General features: G+C 39.7%; 3 protein-coding genes across 3 annotated transcripts; all 3 read right to left on the reverse strand.

The window, feature by feature from the left end:
* Positions 1-10,039: 10,039 nt before the first annotated feature.
* Positions 10,040-11,767, reverse strand: LOC125897626 (amine sulfotransferase-like). Its single transcript, XM_049591051.1, has 4 exons — positions 11,645-11,767; positions 11,460-11,554; positions 11,067-11,241; positions 10,040-10,912 (listed from the first exon to the last, which is right to left on the reverse strand). Exons 1-4 carry the CDS (start codon positions 11,757-11,759, stop codon positions 10,794-10,796), a joined length of 504 nt encoding a protein of 167 aa, XP_049447008.1. The 5' UTR covers positions 11,760-11,767; the 3' UTR covers positions 10,040-10,793.
* Positions 11,768-12,703: 936 nt separating this feature from the next.
* LOC125897576 (amine sulfotransferase-like) lies at positions 12,704-15,288 on the reverse strand. Its single transcript, XM_049590977.1, has 3 exons — positions 15,093-15,288; positions 13,687-13,881; positions 12,704-12,921 (listed from the first exon to the last, which is right to left on the reverse strand). Exons 2-3 carry the CDS (start codon positions 13,838-13,840, stop codon positions 12,704-12,706), a joined length of 372 nt encoding a protein of 123 aa, XP_049446934.1. The 5' UTR covers positions 13,841-13,881; positions 15,093-15,288.
* A 5,257-nt stretch (positions 15,289-20,545) lies between these two features.
* Positions 20,546-23,535, reverse strand: LOC125897627 (sulfotransferase 1E1-like). The gene is made up of 4 exons (XM_049591052.1): positions 23,264-23,535; positions 21,866-22,074; positions 21,024-21,198; positions 20,546-20,879 (listed from the first exon to the last, which is right to left on the reverse strand). The coding sequence occupies exons 2-4, from the start codon at positions 22,061-22,063 to the stop codon at positions 20,803-20,805; spliced, it is 450 nt and encodes a 149-aa protein (XP_049447009.1). The 5' UTR covers positions 22,064-22,074; positions 23,264-23,535; the 3' UTR covers positions 20,546-20,802.
* Positions 23,536-23,963: the final 428 nt, after the last annotated feature.

Consider the following 23,963-nt stretch of genomic DNA (forward strand, 5'->3'; position numbering starts at 1 on the left):
GTCATGTTTGGAGAACTTTCTAAACTACATTGTCACACCCAGGAATGTTTTCTGATCTCTGAAGTCTACCATCTGAATAAACTCTAGTTTGTCGAGGTGATTTTTGCTATTATACTATGACTTTTATGACATACCATACAATAACTTTTTATAACATACTGCACTATGACTTTATAATGACTTTATATGACATACTATACTATGACACTTTAATTACTTTTAATGACATACTATACTATGATGATGTACGACATACTATCCTATGACTTTTTAATGACTTTTTATGACATACTATTCTTTGACTTTTTTTACATACTATAACATGATATTTTTCCGACATACGACATACTATACTATGACATTTTAATGACTTTTTAGGACATACTATACTATGACTTTTTTTGACATACTGTACTATGACATTTTACGACATACTAAATTATGACTTTTTAATTACTTTTAATGACATACTATACTATGACTTTTTGTGACAAACTATACTATGACTTTTTAATGACTTTTTATGACATACTATACTATGACTTTTTAATTGCTTTTAAAGACATACTATACTATGACATTTTACGACATACTATGCTATTACTTTTTTGGACATACCATACTATGACTTTTTAATGACTTTTAATGACATACTATACTATGACCTTTTAATTACTTTTTATGACATACTACACTATGACTGTTTTTGACATACAATACTATGACATTTTACGACATACTATAGTATGAGTTTTTAATGACTTTTTATGACATACTATACTATACTATGACTTTTTTTGACATACAATACTATGACAAAAAAAGAAAAAAAGTCATAGTATAGTATAGTATGTCATAAAAAGTCATTAAAAAACCCCTCATACATACAATACTATGACCTCCTCCGAGAACCGTCACCTTATCGTGGTGGAGGAGTTTGAGTGCCCTAATGACCCTAGGAGCTATGCTGTTGGGGGCATTTTGCCCCTGGTAGGGTTTCCCATGGCAGATTGGGTTACCGGGGCCCCGCCCTGGAGCCAGGCCTGGGGTTGGGGCCCGTGGGCGAGCGGTGGTCGGGCCTTCGCCCATGGGGTCCGGCCGGGCCCAGCCCGAACTGGCTACATGGGTTCGTCCCCCTGTAGGCCCACCACCCGTAGAGGGATCCAGAAGGGTTCGGTGCAATGTGGATTGGGCAGCAGACCAAGGCGGGGGCCTTGGCGGTCCGATCCTCGGTTACAGAAGTTGGCTCTTGGGACATGGAATGTCATCTTTCTGGCGGGGAAGGAGCCGGAGCTTGTGGAAGAGATATAGTCGGCCTCACCTCGACACATAGTTCCGGCTCTGGAACCCCAGTCCTTGAGAGGGGTTGGACTCTCTCCTTTGCTGGAGTTGCTCCGGGTGAGAGGCGGAGGGCCGGGGTGGGCTTTCTGATAGCCCCCAGACTCTCTGCCTGTACGTTGGGGTTTACCCCAGTAGACGAAAGGGTTGCTTCCCTGCGCCTTCGGGTCGGGGAACGGGTCCTGACTGTTGTGTGTGCTTATGCACCGAACAACAGTTCAGAGTACCCACCCTTTTTGGAGTCCCTGGGACGGGTGCTGGACCGTGCCCCAACCGGGGACTCCATTGTTCTGCTGGGGGACTTCAACGCTCACGTGGGCAATGACAGCGGGACCTGGAGGGGCGTGATTGGGAGGAACGGCCTGCCCGATCTGAACCCGAGTGGTGTTCAGTTATTGGACTTCTGTGCGGGTTGCAGTTTGGCCATAACTAACACCATGTTCAAACATAAGGATGTCCATCGGTGCACGTGGCACCAGGACAGCCTAGGTCGCAGGTCAGTGATCGACTTTGTAGTTGTATCATTTGACCTGCGGCCATATGTTCTGGACACTCGGGTGAAGAGAGGAGCAGAGCTGTTAACTGATCACCACCTGGTGGTGAGTTGGATCAGATGGTGGGGGAAGACGCCGCGCAGACCTGGCAGGCCCAAACGAACAGTGAGGGTCTGCTGGGAACGCCTGGCGGAAGAACCTGTCCAGATGATCTTCAACTCCCACCTCCGGGAGAGTTTCGACCGCGTCCCGAGGGCGGAGGGGGACATTGAGTCCGAATGGGCCTTGTTCTGCTCTGCCATTGTTGAGGTGGCGGCTGCGAGCTGTGGCTGCAAGGTCGCTGGTGCCAGTCGCAGCGGCAATCCCCGAACCCGCTGGTGGACACTAGAGGTGAGGGGAGCCGTCAGGCTGAAGAAGGAGGCCTACAGGGCATGGTTGGTCTGTGGGTCTCCGGAAGCAGCTGACGGGTACCGGCGGGCCAAGCGGAGCGCGGCGGCGGCAGTCGTGGAGGCAAAAACTTGGGCGTGGAAGGAGTTCGGTGAGGCCATGGAGGAAGACTATCGATCGGCTCCAAAGAGGTTCTGGCAAACCGTCCAGCGCCTCAGGGGGGGAAGGCGGCAACTTGCTCACATTGTTTACAGTGGGGGCGGGGAGCTGCTGACGTCAACTGGGGACATTGTCAGGCGGTGGAAGGAATACTTTGAGGAGCTCCTCAATCCCACCAACACGTATTCCAGTGAGGAAACAGAGACGGGGGTCTCAGGGGCGGGTCGTCCAATTTCTGGGGCAGAAGTCGCCGAGGTGGTGAAACAACTCCGAGGCGGCGGAGCCCCGGGGGTGGATGAGATTCGTCCCGGATATCTCAAGGCTCTGGATGTTGTAGGGCTGTCTTGGCTGACACGCCTCTGCAGCATTGCGTGGACATCGGGGGCAGTGCCTCTGGAGTGGCAGACCGGGTGGTGGTCCCCATTTTCAAGAAAGGGGACCAGAGGGTGTGTTCCAACTACAGGGGGATCACACTCCTCAGCCTACCCGGTAAGGTCTACTCCAGGGTGCTGGAGAAGAGGGTCCGGTTGATAGTTGAACCTCGGATCGAGGAGGAGCAATGTGGTTTTCGTCCCGGACGTGGAACCGTGGACCAGCTCTTTACCCTCGCCAGGGTGCTGGAGGGGGCATGGGAGTTCGCCCAACCAGTCCACATGTGTTTTGTGGATTTGGAGAAGGCTTACGACCGTGTCCCCAGGGGCAGGAGTATGGGGTTGGTGGCCCCTTGCTAAGGGCCATCCAGTCCCTGTACCGAAGGAGCATGAGTCTGGTTCACGTGGCTGGCAGTAAGTCGGACCTGTTCCCGGTGAGGGTTGGACTCCGCCAGGGCTGCCCTTTGTCACCGGTTCTGTTCATAACTTTTATGGACAGAATTTCTAGGCGCAGCCGAGTGGTGGAGGGTGTCAGGTTCGGTGATGGGAGAATCTCGTCCCTGCTTTTGCGGATGACGTGGTCCTCCTAGCTCCATCGAACAGTGACCTCCAGCTCTCACTGGGGCGGTTCGCAGCCGAGTGTGAAGCGGCTGGGATGAGAATCAGCACCTCCAAGTCCGAGGCCATGGTCCTCAGCTGGAAAAGGGTGGATTGCCCACTCCAGGTCAGGGGGGAGGTCCTTCCTCAGGTGGAGGAGTTTAAGTATCTCGGGATCTTGTTCACGAGTGAGGGTAGGATGGAGCGTGAGATTGACAGGCGGATTGGGGCAGCATCAGCAGTGATGCGGGCACTTAACCGGTCCGTTGTGGTGAAAAGGGAGCTTAGCCAGAAAGCGAAGCTCTCGATTTACCGGTCGATCTTCGTTCCAACCCTTACCTATGGTCACGATCTCTGGGTAATGACCGAAAGAATGAGATCGCGAATACAAGCGGCCGAAATGAGTTTCCTCCGCAGGGTGGCTGGGCTCAGCCTTAGGGATAGGGTGAGGAGCTCAGACATTCGGGAGGGACTCGGAGTAGAGCCGCTGCTCCTCCACATCGAGAGGAGCCAGTTGAGGTGGTTCGGGCATCTGGTAAGGATGCCTTCCGGACGCCTCCCTTGGGAGGTGTTTCGGGCATGTCCAACCGGGAGGAGACCTCAGGGCCGCCCCAGGACATGCTGGAGGGACTACATCACCCGGCTGGCCTGGGAACGCCTCGGGGTTCCCGCTGAAGAGCAGATGGAAGTGGCTGGGGAGAGGACTGTCTGGGCTTCCTTGCTGAGGCTGCTGCCCCCGCGACCCAGACCCGGATAAGCAGAGGACGACGAGTACGAGAATACTATGACTTTTTACGACATACTATAGTATGAGTTTTTAATGACTTTTTATGACATACTATTCTATGACTTTTTATGACATACTATACTATGACTTTTTAATTACTTTTTGTGACATACTATACCATGACTTTTTTCACGACATAGTATACTATGACTTTTTTCGACATACTATACTATGACATTTAATGACATAATATACTATGACTTTTTGTGACATACTATACTGTGACTTTCTATGACATACTATAACTTTTTTGACATATTGTACTATGACTTTTTAATGACTTTTTAATGACTTTTTATGACATACTATGCTATGACATTTTACGACATACTAAACTATGACTTTTTAATGACTTTTTATGACATACTATGCTGTGACATTTTACGACATACTAAACTATGACTTTTTAATTACTTTAAATGACATACTATACTATGACTTTTTATGACATACTATACTATGACGTTGAATGACATACTATCCTATGACTTTTTAATGACTTTTTACGACATACTATGACTTTATAATGACTTTTTATGACATATACTATGACATTTGGTGACATAATATATTATGTCATTTTATGACATACTATACTATGACTTTTGTGACATACTATACTATAACTTTTTAATGACTTTTTATGACGTACTATACTATGACATTTTACGACATACTATACTATGACTTTTAATTACTTTTAATGACATACTATACTATGACGTTGTACGACATACTATCCTGTGACTTTTTACGACATACTATACTATGACTTTTTAATGACTTTCTATGACATACTATACTATGACTTTTTAATTACTTTTTGTGACATACTATACCATGACTTTTTTCACGACATACTATACTATGACTTTTTAATTACTTTTTGTGACATACTATACCATGACTTTTTTCACGACATACTATACTATGACTTTTTTCGACATACTATACTATGACATTTAATGACATAATATACTATGACTTTTTGTGACATACTATACTATGACCTTTTAATGACTTTTCTTTGACATACTGCACTATGAAATTTTACAACATACTATACTATGATTTTTTTTAATAACTTTTTATGACATACTATACTATGACATTTTACAAAATAGTATACTATGATTTTTTAATAACTTTTTATGACATACTATACTATGACATTTTACGACATACTATACCATGACTTTTTAATTACTTTTAATGACATAATATGCTATGACTTTTTAATGACTTTTTATGACATAATATAATGTGATTTTTTTTGACATACATACTATGACATTTTACGACATACTATACTATGACTTTTTAATGACTTTTTATGACATACTACACTATGACTTTTTGTGACATACTATACTATGACATTTCACGACATACTATAGTATGAGTTTTTAATGACTTTTTATGACATACTATACTATGACTTTTGTGACATACTATACTATGACATTTTACGACATACTACACTATGACTTTTTAATGACTTTTTATGACATACTACACTATGACTTTTTGTGACATACTATACTATGACATTTCACGACATACTATAGTATGAGTTTTTAATGACTTTTTATGACATACTATACTATGACTTTTTAATTATTTTTAATGATATACTATGCTATGACTTTTTAATGACTTTTTATGACATACTATACTATGATTTTTTTGGACATACATACTATGACATTTTACGACATACTATACTATGACTTTTTAATGACTTTTTATGACATACTACACTATGACTTTTTGTGACATACTATACTATGACATTTTACGACATACTATAGTATGAGTTTTTAATGACTTTTTATGACATACTATACTATGACTTTTTTGATATACTATACTATGTCATTTTACAACATACTGAACTATGACTTTTTAATGACTTGTTATGACATACTATACTATGACTTTTCTGACATACTATACTATGACATTTTACGACATACTATCCTATGACTTTTTAATTACTTTTAATGACATACTATACTATGTCTTTTTATGACATATACTATGACATTGTACAACATACTATCCTATGACTTTTTATTAACTTTTTATGACATACTATACTATGACTTCTTAATGACTTTTTATGACATGCTATACTATGACTTTTTTGACATAATACACTATGACGTTTTAATGACTTTTTATGACATACTATTCTTTGACTTTTTTGAGATACTATAACATGACATTTTCTGACATACGATATACTATACTATGACATTTTAATGACTTTTTAGGACATACTATACTTTGATGTTTTAATTACTTTTAATGACATTCTATAATGTGCCTTTTTTTAACATACTATAGTATGACTTTTTTGGACATACTATACTATGACTTTTTAATAACTTGTCATGACATACTATACAATGACTTTTTCCGACATATTATACTATGATGGGTTTTTTTGTCATACTATACTATGGCGTTTTACAACATACTATACTATAACTTTTTAATGACTTTTTGTGACATACTATACTATGACTTTTTTGGACATACTATACTATGACTTTTTAATGACTTTTAATGACACTGCAATATGCCTTTGTATGACAGACTATACTATGACTTGTTACAGTATACTATACTATGACTTTTTAATGACTTTTTATGACATATTGTACTATAACTTTTTTGACATACTATAATATGACTATTTAATATCTTGTAATGACATAACTGACTTTAAAATATGTCATAGCATTTGTATGTCATTCAAAATCATGAAAAAATATCATAGTATAGTATGTTGTCCAAAGTCATGAAAAAAATGTCATAGTATAGCATGTCGTTCAGAATCCTGAAAAAATGTCATAGTATAGTATGTCGTCCAAAATCATGAAAAAATGTCATAGTATAGTATGTTGTCTAAAATCATGAAAAAAATGTCATGGTATAGTATGTCGTTCAAAATCATGAAAAAATGTCATAGTACAGTATGTCGTTCAAAATCATGAAAAAAATGTCATACTATAGTATGTTGTCTAAAATCATGAAAAAAATGTCATAGTATAGCATGTCGTTCAAAATCTTGAAAAAATGACATAGTATAGTGTGTTGTTCAAAATCATGCAAAAATGACATAGTATAGTATTTCCTTCAAAATCTTGAAAAAATGTCATAGTACAGTGTGTTTTTCAAAATCATGAAAAAAAGTCATAGTATGTCGTTCAAAATCATGAAAAAATGTCATACTATAGTATGTCGATCAAAATCATGAATAAAATGTCATAGTACATTATGTCGTTCAAAATCATGAAAAAAATGTCATAGTATAGTATGTCGTTCAAAATCATGAGAAAATGTCATAGTATAGTATATCGTCTAAAATCATGAAAAAATGTGATAGTATAGTGTGTCGTTGAAAAAACCTGAAAAAAATGTCACAGTATAGTATGTTGTCCAAAATCATGAAAAAAATGTCATAGTATAGTGTGGCGTCAAAAATCATGCAAAAATGTCATAGTAGAGTATGTTGTTCAAAATCATGAAAAAATGTCATAGTAGAGTATGTTGTTCAAAATCATGAAAAAAATGTCATAGTACAGTATGTTGTTCAATATCATGAAAAAAATGTCATAGTATAGCATGTCGTCCAAATTCATGAAAAAATGTCATAGTATAGCATGTCGTCCAAAATACTGAGAAAATGTCATAGTATAGTATATCGTCTAAAATCATGAAAAAATGCGATAGTATAGTGTGTTGTTCAAAATCTTGAAAAATTGTCATAGTATAGCATGTCGTCCAAATTCATGAAAAAAATGTTATAGTATAGTATGTCGTCCAAAATACTGAGAAAATGTCATAGTATAGTATATCGTCTAAAATCATGAAAAAATGCGATAGTATAGTGTGTTGTTCAAAATCATGAAAAAATGTCATAGTATAGCATGTCGTCCAAATTCATGAAAAAAATGTGATAGTATAGTATGTCGTCCAAAATACTGAGAAAATGTCATAGTATAGTATATTGTCTAAAATCATGAAAAAATGTCACAGTACAGTATATTGTTCAAAATCATGAAAAAAATGACATAGTACAGTATGTTGTTCAATATCATGAAAAAAATGTCATAGTACAGTATGTTGTTCAATATCATGAAAAAATGTCATAGTATAGTATGTTGTCCAAATTCATGAAAAGAATGTCATAGTATAGTATGTCGATCAAATTCATGAAAAAAATGTGATAGTATAGTATGTCGTCCAAAATACTGAGAAAATGTCATAGTATAGTATATTGTCTAAAATCATGAAAAAATGTCACAGTATAGTGTGTTTTTCAAAATCATGGCAAAAATGTCATAGTATAGTATGCCGTCCAAAATACTGAGAAAATGTCATAGTATAGTATGTCGTCCAAAATCATGAAAAAATGTCATAGTATAGTATGTCATGAAAAGTTATTAAAAAGTCAAAGTATTGTGACGGACGGAGGAGAACCCTCCATGTCCTGATGCTGCCTGCTCATCATGTTGAGTGTTGACACCTGGCTGGGTGTGGGTGTGGCCAGCAAGCCTGAGCAGAAAGGCTAAGCTCTGTGCAGGCAGTCTCTCTCTGCACACCTTCCTGGTTGGACCTCCAGCACATGCTGTGGGGGTTGTTTGAGGCCTCCTTTTCTTTTTTTAGTGGTTTGTGTTTTTTGGGGTTTTTTACACATACATAGACATACATGTACACACATTTTCCCCCACCTTACTTGCAAACACACATCCATGCAACACTTCCAAGTGATTTTGATTCTATCTTTTCTAAATTAATAAATAAATTTCTTTGTTAAAAGTAATGCAGCATGTGGTCACCAACATTTTGTCTTGTTCCCTGAGCATGACAGTATGTTGTAAAAAGTCATGACTTTTTATGACATAGTATTCTATGACTCTTTAATAGCTTTTCATGACATACTATACTATGACTTTTAAATGACTTTTTATGACATACTATACTATGACTTTTTAATTACTTTAAATGACATACTACACTATGTCTTTTTCTGACATACCATGTCATGACTTTTAAATAACTTTTCATGAAATACTATACTATGAATTTTTATGACATTCTATACTTTGACTTTTTACAACACACTAATTCACGACTTTTTAATAACCTTTCATGACATACTACACTATGACTTTTTTTTGACATACTATACGATGACGTTTTACGACATATATACTATGACTTAATGAAATATTATACAATGTCTTTTTCCAACATACTATTCTATGACTTTTTATTGGCTTTTTATGACATACTCTACTATGACTTTTCATGACATACTAAATAGTACTATGGCTTTTTGTGACATGCTATATTATGACTTTTTATTGGCTTTTTATAACATACTATAATGACTTTTTACCGCATATTAATTTATGAATTTTTATGACATACTGTTGTATGACTTTTTAATGACTTTGTAATGACATTTTTATGACATACTATACAATCACTTTTATTGTGCATGATTTGAGGACTTTTAGTGATTTTTAATGATATACTCTACTATGACTTTTCAATTATATTTTCTGGCATATGACTTATTTATACTTTACTCTGAATTTTTTTGACATACTATACTATTACTTTTTAATAATATTTTCTGGCATACTATGTTTTTTTTTTTTTTTTACATACTACAGCATTAGTTTTTTTCCATGGTATGCTCTCACTTTTGTTGTTACTACATATTATATCAAGAAATACATATTTGTAGCATACTACTCATTTTTAAAACAAGGTTCATTTATTAAAATGTTGCAATCACAAAAGAAGGTCCAAACATTCATGAGTACAATCAAAATAACTTCTTCACCCTCTTTTCCCATCCACCCTCATATTACACTCATTCCCACACTCACCCCTATCACCAGAACATGAAGGAGAAAGTTTTAAATCAAACCAATCCAACTTAGGCCACATAAAGTAGACATACACTGTACATACAAAAAGAAAAAAAAGAGAAAAAATAATGTTTTATGGCAATAGTATTGTGATTGGGTAGCACTATGAAATGTTGGAATTATAAGAGTGCTAATCTTTACAACATACTGTGAATTTTAATGGCATTTTCTATGGCATACTATACACTGTGTGTGTGACCTTTATGATATACTTTACTAATCCTTTTTTTCTGTCATTTTTCAAGACATACTATACCAGGAACTCTCAAATGTTGATGGCTGATTGCAAATTTAGAGAACCAGAGTTAAGGGCTGCACAGTATTCTCCAAAGTGTAATGAGTTAGGGTTAACCAGATCAGTGTGCCAGGAGGGATGACGAAAAAGGGGATCGTTAGGACCAGTTCTACTGGTACCATCCACAACGTTTCACCATGGAAACAGAAAAATAACCATTTCAGTGTGTACCAAACTGAACTGAACTGATCCGGACTGCTTGGTGGAAAAGAGGTTTAAACTGAAGATCTGTGATCTGTGTATGAACAAATGAGTTTGTGAGTGCCACAGAAAGGCTAGGAGAGATGCAAAGAATTGAAAAAAACTGCAAACAAACAAAAAACAGAATAACACCAGACTTATTCTTTAATGCCCTTTCTGCAGAATGCATTTCCCTAACTATCCATACTGAATGGATGAATTGTAATGGAGCTACTGTTTGATCTCCCAGGTGAAGCTCAGAGACAAGTCGTTCATCCTCTCTGCGAACACTCGGTCAAAAAGCTCATTCTGGGCTACTGTGAAGAAATTCTTCCAGTCGCCTGCCACACCTGTCACAAATACAAACACACACACACACACACACACACACACACACACACACACAAACCTTATTAGAGCATGGTCTAATAAAAACATAAAATTTAAAACAACAGAGAAATAGTTGAATCTATCATTAAAATTTTAAATGTGCTGGAAATGAACCTTTGCGCATGGTTTCCTTCTGGTAGCGCTGTTTTTCAATTAAATCTTTATAGTTTGCGTTTGGGTCTGTCTTCATGTGTTTGAAGGAGGACATCTCCACAACATGATCGATGGTTTCATCAGTCAAAGCTTTTCCCAGAAAAGCACAAAGTTTCAAGACTTCCCCTCTGATGTCCTGTCAAATACGAATGTTGAGGAAAAACATTTTAAGGGTTCTTACATCTGCATTAAGGTGTATCATAGTATATTTTACACTGTTAATTAAGAGAGGTTGAAATAAAGTGTTACCCTCCACAATCAGAAAATAACTTTATTTGTTATTAATTAATAAGGTTGTTACTGTGAAAGAATACAGTAAAATAAATCCTTCTGTGATAAAATTTGATTACTAACCTTCAACATGTCTTCATACTTGACAAAAAGTATGTCCATCTGGTCTTTCTCATTGTAATATTCTCTCACATGATCAAACCACGATCCCATAAAAGCTGTTACGGAATAGAAAAATTAGTTGTGTCTTATGCTTGCAATAACAACAGTACAATAACAATGGTTAAAAATATAAGAACTGAACCTACCATTGCCATCCAGGAAGTCCTGAAAGAAATCCTCAAAGCTCTTTGGTGTCTCCAACATGACACAACTGTGAGCAAAGTGATAGAGGGACACCAGGACATCCTTCGGGTTCCTCATCACATACACAACCTGAACAGCAGCACATAAAAGGGGTTACATGTCTTCATCACAGCTTCTGTAACTCGGTACAATAGGTCAAGCTTTGGATATCTGTTGCAACTGTGTGCTTTGGTGACTTAGGAGGCTTAGCAAGTGGTCGATTATGAGGTGTATACAGCTGCAGTGACTCTTTGGGCCTCTACAGACTGGCTGCAATGAGACAGAAAACTGTGACAGTTGCTGCCTCATAGCTGTGAGACTCCGCAAACCACTCAAGTTGCACCTGCAGTTTCCATCCATGCCTGTGGCAACATGGATGCTTCACACACACCAGCAGCATAGAAGATGTTTCAAGATGAGCACTCAAGATTAGTGTCACAGTATCTGATCAAATGTCTCTCCTGCTCCTGAGAAGTGTTTCATGCAGGACATGATGCCATCACAGTGAAATTGACCTTTGAACTTTTGGATATAAAATGTCATCACTTTATCATCATATCCAATCAGACATTTGTGCGATAGTTCGTTATAATTAGCAAGTGAATTCTTAAGTTACGGAGGAAAACATGCTTTGTTAGGTCAAAGTAACCTTGATCTTTAATCTATCACCAGATTCTAATCAGCTCATTGTTTGGTCCAAGTTGGCCTGTGTGCTAAATTTGTAAGAATTCCTTCGAGGTGTTTTTGAGATAACGTTCACAAGAATGAGACAGATGAGGTCACGGTAACCTTGACCTTTGACCACTAAATTCAAATCAGTTCATTACTGAGTCCAAGTGGACATTTGTGCCAAATTTTAAGAAAGAAAGAAGAAAGGCATTCTTGAGATATTGCATTCACGAGAATGGGACAGACAGACAGACGGATGGACATACATCGATCAGCCAAAACAGAACCTCCTTGCTTTGTTGACAGATGTCTTGTGTTGTTACCATACATCTAACTGTAAAGCAGCTTCTCAACTAAGTCACCTTGGTTCTCTTGGTCTTCACTCCATGGGGCAACATGTTAGGGGGCAGATGTGTACGGTAGAGCCGGGGATCTGGCCTTTCTCGAAGGAAGTTGTCCACAGTGCTGCCCTCCAGCCAGGGAACACGCACCCTATTAGTGGCGTCCTCCACCTGGTCAGGGTGTGCAGCATCCATGATCTTGACAAGAATCTGCTGCATCCATATTGTGCCTTCACACAGAAAAGGTTAGAAGTTAATGCTTCCATGTGCTGAACGGTGTGCTTGCTTGTAAACAAATTTACCTGACCTGGTGCGCACCAAAAAGACTCTCCAGGTTACAGTAATTAATTTGGATTCATTAACTGGAAGTACTCATTGAACATGTTCACCACAAGGCTCATGCTTGGCTAGTCTGGATCTTTTAATCATATCATACAGTTGTCCTTACAGGAAAAAGGTTTTACTGTTTCTCACATTTAATTAATCTCAATTTTTTAAGCCAACATTGAAAAGTCCTTAATGCTGTTCCCACAAACATCATCAGGGGATAAAAATGTTGGTCTCTAGTGATAATAGTCATACATCAGGATTGTCTGAACTGTTTGTAGTTTGGTTTTCCTCACTTGCATTATTATTAATGCACTAAACTAGATAATGCCTAATGTCATTTCAAAATCATCTACTGTTTCCAACAGTATTATAATTAACCCCAACTTTTAAGAGACAACACTGAGAAGTCTTTAATGTTGTTTCCAATGGCAAGAAGAAACCTTAAATCTAAAATGTGATATTTTGTCAACAGACAAGCAAACGATTCAGCATATACATTATGAAAACTAAAATTCCCAATGAAATTCAGAACGGGCAGTTTTTTTAATATAGAAAATAAACCTGTTTCCCCTATAATTAGTACCAAACGTTATTATTCTTTCCAGGAAATTCAATTTCAGTTCAATTCAAATTTCAGTTTACTCTTTATTGATTAAGTCACTGACCTGACTTTGGGTAAGTGATCAGGTAGATATCACTCGGGTGGACTTCCACATGCTGGAGAGCATCAAGGTCTTTGGGTTTCACTCCCTCCTGCACCGCAAAGTTCTTCCCTTTGTATCGGAACAGGTAAGGGCTCAGCAGGTTCAGAGAATCCATGAAGGTTTGAGTCAGCTTCAATGAGAGATGAAGTGCAGATCCTTTAAAAGATGAAGTACAGATGAAATCAGAGGAGAGTTAATGTAGTCAGTCCTGTCATACAGCCACACCCAAGGTTAAGAGATACCCAAAAGCTGTCATCATGTAATTAAAGTTCATATCTGGGTGTTACTCAAATCATGTTAAGTTGTGCAGTTTAAACTAGGCAAAACTAAATTAGTATTCTTTCCCCTTATTCCTGTCACCTTTATACTGTTGATGTCAAATGAAGGCAAAAATGCCCGAAAACTACTTTATGAAATCGATGGGCCTTCTTATAATCTATAATTTAGACTACTGCTTTGGCAAGGTTGTGTTTGTTGAGCATAAGTCGGTGAACCGGCATGCCAGAGGCGGGGGACGAGTCACATGACTTGACTCAAGTCTGACACCAGTCACAAATTTGAGGACTTGAGACTGACAGTGATGACAGACTCGACTTGACTTTAACATGGAATTCATGCCTTGAGACTAGAGCTGAGATCAGGCCCAAAAAATCCAGCCCGACCCCATCCAAGCCCATGCATGTTCTGTCCGAGCCCGTCCCTTTAACTGTAATTACGGGACCGAGCCCGGTTTAAACCTGGCTTTTTTTTTTAAGGATACGAACATGGACATTGAAGGCTGACTCTCGTCTTTCTTTCCATGGCAAGCCTTCGTCATGTGACTTTTAAGTGTCAAGGTCCCCGTCTTCTTGCTGTCATATACCAGCATCGAGCTGCACTTGGTACACTCGACAAAGCCAACACACACGTTGTCACCGTCAGCAACTCACATGTGCGCGGGCAGTGGCGCGAGAGACAGATGACTGGAAAGAACCTGACTTTTTAATTTTTCAAGATATTGACAGCTCTGACCACAGCTCTGTCCTCCTGCACAGCTCTCCTCGGAGGAACAGCAGCATGTACGTCGGCATCATGAGCATCACCGTGTGCTTTTTTCAGTTCTACCTGTGTGATACGTGTGAGATAAGTTTTTCAATAACTCATTTAGTATTGAACATACTTTGCATCAGTGACACAGCGTCAGCTCTGGACTGTTACGCACACACAGTCAGCACTGTGAGAGCAGTGCCATGTGCTGCTAGCTGTGTATGTTCAAGGTGTTCTCTTATTTCTACCAGGTTTTGATACTGTTATAATGCATAATGACTGTTCCTGCCTGCTGTTCCAACTTGAGTTCACCATCTGTGAGTGTGTGTATGTGCGCTTACCGTGCACATCAGCATGCCAAGAGATAGTTTCCACAGAGACTTTTTTGGCCACTTGTTCCTGCCCAGCTTGCGTTTGGAAACAGTGCACTATAGTCTCACCTGCTCTCTGACAGCAGCAGGTACGTTATGCAGTTACATAAGAGGGGTCTTTCACTCTGACCTGAGGGCTTGGTGGAACAAGAGAGGAGGTATTTAAAGTGATAGTTCACCCAAAAATGAAAATTCTCCAGTTCACAAAACAGAAAACAGCACTGCAGTGTGCCAGATGAACTTGTGGCTGAATTAACTGGTGACAGGGACAGATGAGTGGTGGCCGTTGCCTTTGAGAACCTGTTGTCAACTAACCAGGAAATAAACATTTTGATCCCTTTGCACCTCTATTACACTCATTCAACGCTGTCGTTTGAAACATTATAACAGGAACGGTGTTTATTAATGAATCAATGTTTCCACTGATGCCTTCCAAAGTAACATTGAGCCACGGAGATATCAAGTTAAGACGAGAGCCAGGAGAGCACAATCCCCAGCAACACTCAGTGAACGCTTCACAATAATAAGACCTGAATGCATCCAAAATGAGAGCAAGTTGATAAATATGTTGTAGTCACGATATACAGTAATTCTGTACAATCTATACAGTCTATAAAGTCAATAAACACTAACTATCAACAAATCATTTATTTTCTCTAAACGCTTATCCTGTTGGGGTTCACAGGGGGCTGGAGCCTATCCCAGCTGACATTGAGCGAGAGGCAGGGTACACCCTAGACAGGTCACTAGACTTTCACAGGGCTGACACATAGAGACAGACAACCATTCACACTCACATTCACACCTACAGTCAAGTTAGAGTTAGAGAGGCAGCACTCGTGTGTGCCTTGCACTCCAAGCAGGAAGAAGTCTTGGCCTACTTAGAGTCTGGTTGGAAATATTTGAAACCTCGGGCTGTACCATCAAGATTTCAGTGGAATAACTGGGGAGAATGTAAACATTGCCAGACTCAAACAGCAGGAGGAAGAGGATGTGATGTGGAGGAAACATCGGGAAACAAAACAACAGGCATACATATTTATCCACATGTGGGTAGCAAAGGCAATTTGGCGTTTAATTGCTGTTTTATAGGAACCTACATCACATACATCACTCTACATAATGCCAGCGTGTGCTGTTGGTATTATAAAACTGTATTAGTACTGTTGATATAGACACAGACAACTAGCAGGAAAGCAATTTAAAATTAGCTATGTAATGTTACATGTATTTAAATCAAGCTGATGTGGATCATTTACCTCTTATCAACAAATAAGTGATAAACCAGAAATGAGCTAACATGTTAGCCAACATAAAACATATCCTCATAATCAAAAATGAATTGCTCAAAGAGGAACTTATATCCCGTGTCAAACTTTGACCTTCTATGAAGAACGACAACACGCACTCTCAAAAAAGAAAAAAAAAGTCTGGAGGTGCTCGGCAACAGAACAACAGTATAAATAAGAAAAAGCCAGCAACACTCGGTGTGCTTCGTTGGCAACTTTTAATACCTCACTGGTACAAACGGTTAAACAGACAGACCGGTTTGACAAGTGTCTTCCTCAGTGTGTGAAAAGACATAAAAGTAGGGTGAGACATACAGAAATAACCTCCACTCCCAATCACACAGCTGCATGGCATTAGGCAATCACCATCTCATAGAAGAGAAAAAAGTACAAAACATGTATCAGTAGGTATTAACTGGACCAATATCAAGAAAACACATCTATAATATGAAGTGCCTAAGAGTAATAAATACTTTCTGAGTACACCAAAAAAAAAACCCAAAAAATATATACAAAATACTACTTAGCAGCAAATGGTACAGTAAAAAATATATAAAGTGCCACAGGTCAAAGCAGTAGAACATCATAATAAAAACTGGTCTGTCTGTTTAACCGTCTGTACCATTGAGGTATTAAAAGTTGCCAACGAAGGACACCGAGTGTTGCTGGCTTTTTCTTGTTTTTCTTCTTTTTTGAGAGTGCGTGTTGTCTTTATTCATTGATTTACTGCTCCTGAACGCAGCACCTCCCTCACTGTATTAGATGGCGTCCTACAAGGATATCGACACGCTCACAGAAATAAGAGCGTCTACGCTCGCTTTTTCAGATACTGACTCTGAAGACATCTTGAGTCTCTTCCCAGAGGACTCATTGTCTATCTCCAGTCTTGACGTCGACACTGTGACATCATTCACGCAACGTTACGAGAATCTACCTAAGAGAGAAGTATGCACTCATCTTCATGGCTCCACATTGGCCCATTATTGGCGCAACAGAAGAATCCCAAGAGGACTTTGCATTAACAAAGAAGAGGGATCCCTCCTCAGTTGCTCTTCCTGAGGTTTCTTCCATTTTTTTCCGCCGTTAAAGGGTTTTTTTGGGGAGTTTTTCCTTATCCGCTGCGAGGGTCATAAGGACAGAGGGATGTCGTATGCTGTAAAGCTCTGTGAGGCAAATTGTGATTTGTGATATTGGGCTTTATAAATAAAATTGATTGATTGAAATTGAAGAACCTGTGCTGGGCCGAGGCAACAGTGAGTTTTGTTCCAAGTGGTGTGAAATTCTCAATAAATGTTTCTTCGATCTCATGTTACTGCTGATTAAAAATGCGGACAGTGAATGTGCTAAGATCCGTGCTGAGGTTGATGTTACGCGAGAAGAAATGAAAACCAAACTCGAGTCGTTCCAAGTGCAGGAGGTACTTAAATGATATACTGACTTGAGAGACTCTTATGAGAAAAAGCTGACTGAGACAAAGGTTGAGAAGTACTGCAGAGACATCATGGACTACAAAAATGGCAGAGTATACTCGCGGATGACGTCAGACGGCCAAACCACTCGTTTCAGATGCCAGCACAGAGGCCTGAGGGACCCGGGTTTGCCATCATCTGGAGCGTCCGGCAGTGATGCATCTTCAACCAACAGCCAGAGGAGGCGTTTTTTACGGGGACCCGGGGAACAGCACCATACGAGGAGCGTGACTCGAGGCGGCAGACCAGGAGGGGCGGGAGACGACACCGCTCCAGCCGGAGGCACCACATCCCAGACAGCGGCACAACGGTGATCAATCTGTCTAGCAGGCCCCTGACTTCTATCTATCTAAAGGTCTATCTTTTGTCCCTTTTAGAAAAGCTGATTCATTCAAAACTAGAGTTGAAATGTTTAAATTCCTCAGGTCTATAAAATTGAGATCCCTCCTGTGCTCAACCCTGCTGTGGCCACTTTTTGCAGAATTACTGAACAAGAGGTGAACGCTTTAACATCCAGTAATGTGAATAAAATGCACTCTAATGTTAGCCCATGTGAGAGACAAGCTTTATTCAACCTCTCTAATGACTCTGACATTATTATCCGTAAGGCTGATAAGGGTGGGGCTATTGTAATTCAAAATGCGCATACAGAAATGAAGTGTTGAGACACCTCAGTGACAGGTCATTCTATATACCGTTGTCATGTGATGCCACTTTAAAATTTAAAGAAGAGGTGTATTTGTTTCTTAAGAAATCAATGGAGGATGGGTTTATTTCACAAGATTAAATTAATTTTTTGTATCAAAAATATCCCGTGTGTCCTGTGTTTTATACTCTCCCAAAAATTCACCAAAGTTGTGTTGAGCCTGTACCCGGACGTCCTATTGTAGCTGGTACACAATCCCTGACTGAACCTATATCCAGATACATCGACCTACATATAAAGGATCTTGTTTTTCACCTGCCTTCATTTGTTAAAGACACTACAGATTCCTTTAACAAAGTTGGGTCTTTGCAAAATCTACAAAAGGAAGACTTTTGATGTACCATGGACGTCACGAGCTTGTACACTAACGTACCACATGCTGAAGGCTTAGAAGCACTCAGACATTCTTTGGACCAGAGAGAGACTCAGATTCCTCCCACTGACTTTTTGGTCAGTATGGCTGAACTCATCCTGAACAGAAATTACTTGAAGTTTGAAGACGCTTACCATTTGCAGTGCCAAGGCGTAGCTATGGGGTCGGCGTGTTCACCTAATTACAGTAATCTTTTCGTAGGGAGTTCTGAGGAGGAATTTGTGTACAATAATAATCCTTTTCTCCACCTTCTGAAGTGTTGGTATCGTTATATTGATGATATTTTCTTTATTTTTTTGGGTACTACAGCTCAACTTGAAGAGTTTAGAAGTTACATTAACACAAGGATGCCATCCATTAAGTTTTCTCTTGAACTTAACAATGAGTCTATTCCTTTTCTTGATGTCATGGTTGCTAAAAATGAGCTACTGAGCACTAGCGTTTATAGGAAAAAGACTGATACTAACAGCTACCTTGATTACACCAGCTTCCATCCACCTGCCCTTAAAAAAGGTCACCCTTTTAGTCAGCTCTTAAGGGTCAGAAGAATTTGTAGCACTGATGCCTCTTTTGATAAACAAGCCAAGGAACTGTGTGATCGTTTTTTAACTAAAGGTTATGATGAAAGGTCTCTTACTGAGTGTATGCTCAGGGTGAGACAAATTGACCGGACATCTGTATTGACCTCCAAGACTCGTCCTTCAAAAACTCTAGGTCTGGTTTGTGCTACCACCTTCTCTAACATCTCGGTTGATATAAAGAATAGCTTGAGGCAGCACTGCTCCAAATTTAAGAGACCAACTAGTCAGAGCAGATTATTTTGTACGTCCTCAGCACTTTTTATCCTCTCTACCTCAGGGTAATCATCCATGTCGAAGTTGTGTCACTCGGCGGCACCATAAATGTTGGGGTCAACACACTAGGCTTCACACGGAGGCACCAAATATGTTGGGATTTAACTGGCTATTGGAAATAATTACTCCTGCTCTCTCCTCCAGCTCGCTCCTACACACACCAGCACCCTCACACATTGCCCTCATTCCCGTCACACTCGCACCCCACCCCCCTACCTATACTCATTCAATCCCAAACATGCCATTAACTCACAGAACACTGACATTATAACAGAACATTTACTGCAGGGTCGCTACAATACACACACACATATATATATATATATATATATATATATATATATATATATATATATATATATATATTTATATATACATATGATGTGTATATATACTGTGTATTGTTTTTCGGCACTACCATGTTCTCTATAGCTGATGTAACGTGAATTACTCCTGTGTGGGATCAATAAAGTTCTTATCTTAGCCATCTGAGAAGATCAAATACATTGTTTTTGGTGCTTAACTGTTTCCCAAGTATATTAGTGCCTGTGTGAATGAATAAACGAGAGGCATTAACATACATTTCTTTGTAGAAAGGCGCTTTATGAAATTAAGTCCATTTACTTGTATTAGTTTACAGCACAGCCTTGCCTCATCCAATATGGCGGCGACGCTGACGTACGGCTCAGCGCTCGATGCGGCGTCTACGTATATATGTCCATGATTCCCTAATGCCATGCAGCTGTGTGATTGGGAGTGGAAATTTTTCAACAAGATGAACAACATCTGGATTTGTAACTTTAGGCAAAGATATAAGTGGCTGGGAGAAAATGCGCTGCCCAAGCTCCATAGCAGCAGGTCTAACAGCACAAGATTGTTGTGGCGCATACAGAGGTAGTGACTGGAACTAGGGATATTGAGGGACAGATATATATATATAAAAAACAATATCAGACTTCTTTAATCCCCTTTCTGCAAAATGAATTTCCCTAACTCTCTGTGAACACTCGGTCAAAAAGCTCATTCTGGGCTACGGTGAAGAAATTCTTCCAGTCGCCTGCCACACCTGTCACAAATACACAGACACAGACACACACAGACACAGACACAGACACCTTATTAAAGCACGATCTAATGAAAACATACAATTCAAAACAATGGAGAAATAGTTGAATCAATCTTTAACACTTTAAATGTGCTGGAAATGAACCTTTGCGCATGGTTTCCTTCTGGTAGCGCTGTTTTTCTAGTAACTCCTTATAGTTTGTGTTGGGGTCTGTCTTCATGTGTTTGAAGGAGGACATCTCCACAACATGATCAATGGCTTCATCAGTCAAAGCTTTTCCCAGAAAAGCACAAAGCTTCAAGACTTCCCCGCTGACGTCCTGTTAAATACAAATGTTGAGGAAAAACATTTCATATCCTCTGACATCTGCATTATATTGTATTATAGCATATTTTACACCGTTTATATAACTGTTTATATACTCCAAGTCACATAAAGGGTCTGAAAAGTCACTAAGTCTAGCGAGAAAGTCGCCAAGATGACAACACTTTTGAGTCTGCTGTTGATGTTCCAGGACGCTGCCACCAATGCAGGGATGACAAAAAAAGCACATGGTTTGGTTAGGATTGGGCAACTAAGGCATGTGGTTAGGTCTACATTCATAAGGGAAGCAAACATCGGCCTCCTAGGTGAAAGTCCGAGTTTTTTTGGACCCATCCACCACCCCTCACACCCACCTTGTAGGGACTTTCCAGCTCCTTATATTACATTGATACAGGCAGCATTTTAACCAGACACCATCCATCATACCACCCCAGCAGGTGCCATTCAGCCAACTGGCGGTGTATCATAAAACTGCAAAAGGTTCCATCCAGCTGCCTTACAAACTGACGCTGCCTGTCAGTATATCATTCCACCATGAAAGGTGGCTTTTGGCATCAGCTGTTAAGCAGCGGTATTTGACGACTTCACAATGAGAACGGGCTGGTGTGTCAGGTGCCCTTGTGTGTGTGTGTGTGAGTGAGGGAGCAGGACAACCAAGTCACCTTGATTCTCTTGGTCTTCACTCCATGGGGCAACATGTTAGGGGGCAGGTGTGTACGGTAGAGCCGGGGATCTGGCCTTTCTCGAAGAAAGTTGTCCACAGTTCTACCCTCCAGCTGGGGAAAACGCAATCTATTAGTGGCGTCCTCCACTTGGTCAGGGTGTGCAGCATCCATGATCTTGACAATAATCTGCTGCATCCATATTGTGCCTTCACACAGAAAAGGTTAGAAGTTAATGCTTCCATGTACTGAACGGTGTGCTTGCTTGTAAACAAATCTCACATGTTCAACTGACCTGGTGTGCAACAAAAAGCCTTTCCAGGTTACAGTAAATAATTGGAATCTTTAATTGGAAGTTCTCACTGAATATTATATTCATCCATCCATTTTCGTAACCGCTTATCCTGTTGGGGGTCTCAAGGGGGCTGGAGCCTATCCCAGCTGACACTGTGCGAGAAGCGGGGTACACCCTGGACAGGTCGCTAGACTGTCACAGGGCTGACACATAGAGACAGACAACCATTCACGCTCACATTCACATCTAATTTAGAGTCACCAATTAACCTGCATGTCTTTGGACTGTGGGAGGAAGCCGGAGTACCCAGAGAAATCCCACACTGACACAGGACGAACATGCAAACTCTGCACAGAAGGACGGAAAGGGGTTTGACGATGAGAGGAGATTTTGGGGGATTTAGTGGCATCTAGAGGTGAGGATTGCAACCAGCTGAAACTTCTCCTGGTTAGAATTCCTTCACTGTACATGAGATTTTTTACCAGGAGCTAAATTATACACAGAGGTCTCTTGCTCTCCAAAACAAATTAATCAAGTGATTAAAACCAGTAAAAACAGTGAATGAAGCAGTTTCATGTTAAAAAAATCCATGTTTTTCCAACGCTTCTCATCATGAAGAGGCTGCTAACTGCAGTGGCCCTGTCTAGAGCCAGTGTTTGGTTTGTCCATTCAGGGCTCGAGTAGAAACACGGTGGTGCAACATGGCGATCTTCATGGATGAGGGCCCGCTCCCTTTGTAAATATACAGTAACTGGTCCATTCTAGGCAACATATACACAAGGATTCTTATTTTCAGGTGATTATACACTAAAGAAAACATAAATATTGTATTACATTTAATTTCTGCCAATATATCGCCCAAATCCCACACACTGGACCTTTAATGTTGTTTCCAATGGCAATAATGGACTTACAAACTAAAATGAGACATTTGAAGAATGAATAGGCAGTTTTTTTCATGTGGAAAAAAACATGTAGCCCCGATAATTAGCACCAGATGACATCATTCTTTCCAGGAAATTAATAGGAAATAACAGATGTGTATAATACTTATATAAAATAAATCCTGTTTCAGTTTACTCTTTCTTAATTAAGTCACTGACCTGACTTTGGTTAAATGATCAGATAGATATCATTCGGGTGGACATCCACATGCTGGAGAGCATCGAGGTATTTGGGTTTCAAACCCTCCTTCACTGCAAAGTTCTTCCCTTTGTATCAGAACAGGTAAGGGCTCAGCAGGTCCAGAGTATCCATGAAGGGTTGGGTCAGCTTCAATGAGAGACGAAGAGCAGATAAAATCAGAGGAGAGTTCATGTAATGTAATGTATTGCCTACAGTTAATCTCAACATGTGATAAAAGTGTAAGACAACCACAAACACTGGTTCTCTGTAGCTTTTAGAGATGATAGTTAAAAGTTGAACTAAAATTTGAACTGCTAAACAGAAAATTGTTTTTCTTTATAAGGCTGGTAATTTACCAAAGTAAATTCTCCACAGGGGTGTTTCCAAGAATGTTAAATGCATTATATTAATCCAATAAATTAGATAATCAATAATATGTTATCTAAACTGTAGAGCCACATCATAGACCAGTGGTTCCCAACTGGTGGGTCGCAGTCCAAAAGTGGGTCCCAGGTCCATTCTGTATGGACTGCAAGTGACCTGCAGGAAGGTATGGTCAGAGACAGCCAACATGTGATGTTAAAAAGATGTAAAGATTATGTCTAGATCAATTTGTTCAGCCACACTTTTGCATAAAAAGGGTGCAATAGCCTATGTAGGTTCAGTTCAATATCTTGA

The sequence above is a fragment of the Epinephelus fuscoguttatus genome, linkage group LG11, assembly GCF_011397635.1.
Source record: "Epinephelus fuscoguttatus linkage group LG11, E.fuscoguttatus.final_Chr_v1".
NCBI lineage: Eukaryota > Metazoa > Chordata > Actinopteri > Perciformes > Serranidae > Epinephelus > Epinephelus fuscoguttatus.